The 3,899-nt window shown below is 39.8% G+C and overlaps 1 protein-coding gene across 1 annotated transcript; it reads left to right on the forward strand.

Annotated features, from left to right (window-relative positions):
- Positions 1–4: 4 nt before the first annotated feature.
- On the forward strand, positions 5–3,693 carry NUDT7 (nudix (nucleoside diphosphate linked moiety X)-type motif 7; the record flags this gene model as incomplete). The annotated part of the gene is made up of 3 exons (XM_010143463.1): positions 5–208; positions 1,304–1,462; positions 3,299–3,693. Coding segments are annotated over 3 exons (747 nt in total), but the record flags the coding sequence as incomplete, so codon positions are not given.
- Positions 3,694–3,899: the final 206 nt, after the last annotated feature.

Here is a 3,899-nt window from a genome sequence, read left to right on the forward strand (position 1 = left end):
GGGCTGCCGGCTGCAGCCTCGGGTCTCACGGCGCTCCCTCCTGTTTGCTTCTAGAAGCAGTGTGAAAGAGAAGGCCCGGCGCCGCGTGCTGGACTTCGATGTCGGAGACAAGTTCTCCCGCTTGCCGCTGCCCAAAGCCTCCGTCCTTCTGCCGCTGATGGTGAGGGAGGGTAAGCTGCACTTGCTGCTCACCGTCAGGTCGATGCAGGTAGGTGAGTCGGGCCGAGGCTGAGGCCTGCCGCAGCGCAGAGCAGCGCCCTGAGCGGCACCGGGGAAGAAGCATCGGCGACATCCTGTACAAGGCAGTTCTCGGTGTTACCTCACTCGGGTGTTTCACGAGTCCCGTCCTTCGCACGTGTTCCAGGGCCCGCTTCTTGAACTTCAACCCAGGCAGCATGCCCAAGGTTACAAGAAGATATTTTTACACACCAATGATTATTGTGTTTACACGCCAGAAAAATGCCAGATATCCAGGAACCTGTGACAGTAAAAGATGATTTACAGACCAGACAAGGAAATTCTGATTGTCTACTATAAACTTCAAACTGATAATACAGTGCAGCTGTAATTAATGTGACTTTGCATTTATTATTAGTCTCCTCTCCCTTTCATATATGAAAGACTACAACCTAAGTCCCCCACAACTCTTCTGCCAATATTTTGTTTTCTTTTACAACTCTTGTTTCCTACCCACTCATTCCCAACCCTGATTAGCTGCCTGTATTCAGAGATTATTTACTTGTCTGTGTGTCTGTGCTGAAAAATGGAAGTTTTGGGAGGCCTTGCTTAGAAATTTTAAAATCCTAATAATTATAGTTACTTAGCTGATAAATGTAAATGATCTTTGATGCATAAGCCTACTACTGTAATGTACTTACAGGTATGTTATTTAAATGTGTATCTTAGAAATTATTGCTCTTACCTTGAGTGTGTTTTCCTCTCACTATTCAGGTTGTCTGTCTAGATTCACCTGTCAGTCTCTTACACAAGCAAGATGATGAAAAATGTGAATTTTGAAGTATTAAAGCAGAATGTATGGTATGAATTACACCATACTGTATAAGAGATATGTGTATTTCTGAGGCTTTATGGATTACTTTGGTACAGGCCCAACTTTTTCATGTGTAGCTCTTGATAAGGCACGTTTCTTCTGATCTGCAGAAGCCTCTTAGCACCATTTCCAGCTTCTTTGACTGGAAAGATAAAGTATACATAGTGATTCTGCAGTGCAAGCAGGTGTCTGTGTGGATCCAGGAAGAAATGTAAAACTTGTTATATTTAACAGTAGTACTTTAAATTCCAGCTGAGAAGATCACCAGGGGAAGTATGTTTTCCAGGAGGTAAAAGTGAAGCAGCTGATAAAGACGAAATTGATACTGCTCTCCGAGAAGCTAAAGAAGAAGTGGGCCTCCAGCCAGAGAAGGTGGAAGTCATCTGTAGGCTTGTGCCTGGAATTGATAAAGTAAGCAATATACTGAGTAAGTCAGCATATCATGAGAAAATAAGCTTGGGATGTTTTCTTTTGCAGGCTTGATAATGACCTTTTCAAACCTGTAACATTAAGTAACCGCTGCTGGTTAAAGTGCGCAGCCTGTGCTGCCAGCAGAGTGGAGGGAGGAGATTCTTGCTTGTTACTTTGTGTTTGTGAGACCACATTTGGTGTTACAGGCACACTGGAGTACCAGAAAGACAGTGGTAAACTGGCGAGAGTTTAGCAGAGAGCCATGCAGACAGTAAGGGGCTGAAGATGTGGACTACTGTGAGGAGAGGCTGAGAGAAGTGGGTTTGCTCAGCCTGAAGAAGAGAAAGCTAGCAGGGGATCTGGTTGCTCTCCTCAGGTACCTCTTGGCTGGTTACAGAGGAGCTGACACCAGACTGTTATTGAGACAATGGACACAAGCAGCAACAAGTGGAATTTTGACGAGGTAGAAGGAGAATACTCTTTACCAAACAGTGGAACAGTTTGTACTGACAGGCATATAATCTCCATTGTTGGAGATATGCAGAACTCATCCAGACAAGGCCCTCAGCAGCCTCAAGTAACCCCAAAAGTTTTCTCCTTCAGTTTCCTGCTCAAAGCAGGGCTGAGATGGAAAGGGACCTCTGGAAGATCGGTGATCTGTCATGCTGTACAGAACTCTAGTGAGGAGACTTTAGTTCTGGTGGTGTCTCTGCAGTGTATGTCACTGTAAATTCCTGGGCTGCCAATTTCAATAACAATGCTCAGCGTTCTGGCAGTTTTTTCCATAGTACAGAGGGGTTGCTTTTCAAAAAGACAATATTATGCCTGCTGTTTGGTTTTGTATCTGTTAGCCACTTGACTATTAGCAATATCCTCCCCCCATTAAAAAACAAAAGAACTAGTTTTAAAAGTATATTGCAGAATACTTTAGCTTCTTAAATTATAATTTCTGGGCAGATAACATTAAAGCCAGAGTTCAGTGGCTTAAGTTCTTAGAACTCTTTCTGGAGTCAATAGAAGAGGTCACGTGGTTTTGGACACCACCAGTTTTACTTGTTGGATTCTACTTTGTCATCTTTGTATGTACATTCCAAGTGATTCTGACTCGGACGGAGTCTCTCCAGACTCGGATCAAATAGCTTTAATGTTGAGTTTTGCTGTTTCTGCTTTCTGTTGAACAGTGCTGCGTGTTGGTACAAATAAATAGAACTAGCAACATCTCCTAAAGAATTTTGGTGTCCTCTTTACACAAGCTACTATTTCACTAGATTTTTCCTCCCTATGGATGAAGGGATTATGTCTAAAATAAAAATGTCCGTAAATGAGCAGTTCCAAAAAGTTTATTTATTTTATAGCTAAATATACTTTTATCATATTTAGGTATCTATAGGATATTATTTCTAAATACTTCTATATCTGAGGAAATTAGATACAGAGAGATGATAAAGCATAGGGGATTTGGAAAGTTTGAATTAAACTTGGAACTCACCAAAACAAGTAAGGAAGACTTGTGAGAGAGCATGCATGGTTTTTATTTCCGTAGCAGACTGACAAACCTTTTTAACTGCTATATGATTATATATAGGATGAACTCAGTGTTAGTAAAACCACATTTCACAAATATATAAAGACAATTAAAGATTGATTAAAATATATTTAAAATCAAATATAAATATCTTGCCATTAGAGGGACTAAATTGCATTACAGATAAGAATATTTCATAGGTGTTTGTACTCATTTTGTAACACCTGAAATGTTTTTAAAATAAAAAATCATTCTTTCACTTGGTACAAATTCAGCGTTTGGGCTTTTTGTTGTTTTTTGTTTCCTTTCAGATGAATCACTTGGTAACACCGGTTGTAGGATTTATAGAGGATACGTTCCAGGCCACTCCTAATCCAGCTGAAGTGAGCGATGTTTTTGTCGTGCCTTTGGAGTATTTTGTCCAGCCTGTAAATTACAAGGCCCTGCCTTATGAAAACTCCTCTGGTTACTTACGTTGGATGCACTGCTTTACATACTATGACCACGAACACAACAGGTCATTCAAGATATGGGGACTTACTGCACACTTTGCTCTATTTCTTGCTCTTATAATTTTTGGAAAGCAACCTACCTTTGACGTTGATTATGATCTTGACAATTTATTTTCATCCTCTGAGAATAACTTCATGAACTTATATGTGTCCTTACATAAAAGAAAAAAGAGTAATCTGTGAAGAACTGGTCTAGCAATTAATTTATACTGAGGGAGGAAAAAGTTTTTTGTTTATTCCTTTTGTATCTATTATATGATTGAATTTCACACTTGAATTTCTTCTGAATTAGGAACTTACTAAAATTTATTTTTATATAATATTTTAAAGTTGACAATGCCTAACTAGATTAATAAAATTTTTAATCTGTTTTAACATTGCCAAAAGCACGTGGTATTTT

This window comes from Buceros rhinoceros, unplaced genomic scaffold (assembly GCF_000710305.1).
Source record: "Buceros rhinoceros silvestris isolate BGI_N320 unplaced genomic scaffold, ASM71030v1 scaffold36249, whole genome shotgun sequence".
Lineage (NCBI taxonomy): Eukaryota > Metazoa > Chordata > Aves > Bucerotiformes > Bucerotidae > Buceros > Buceros rhinoceros.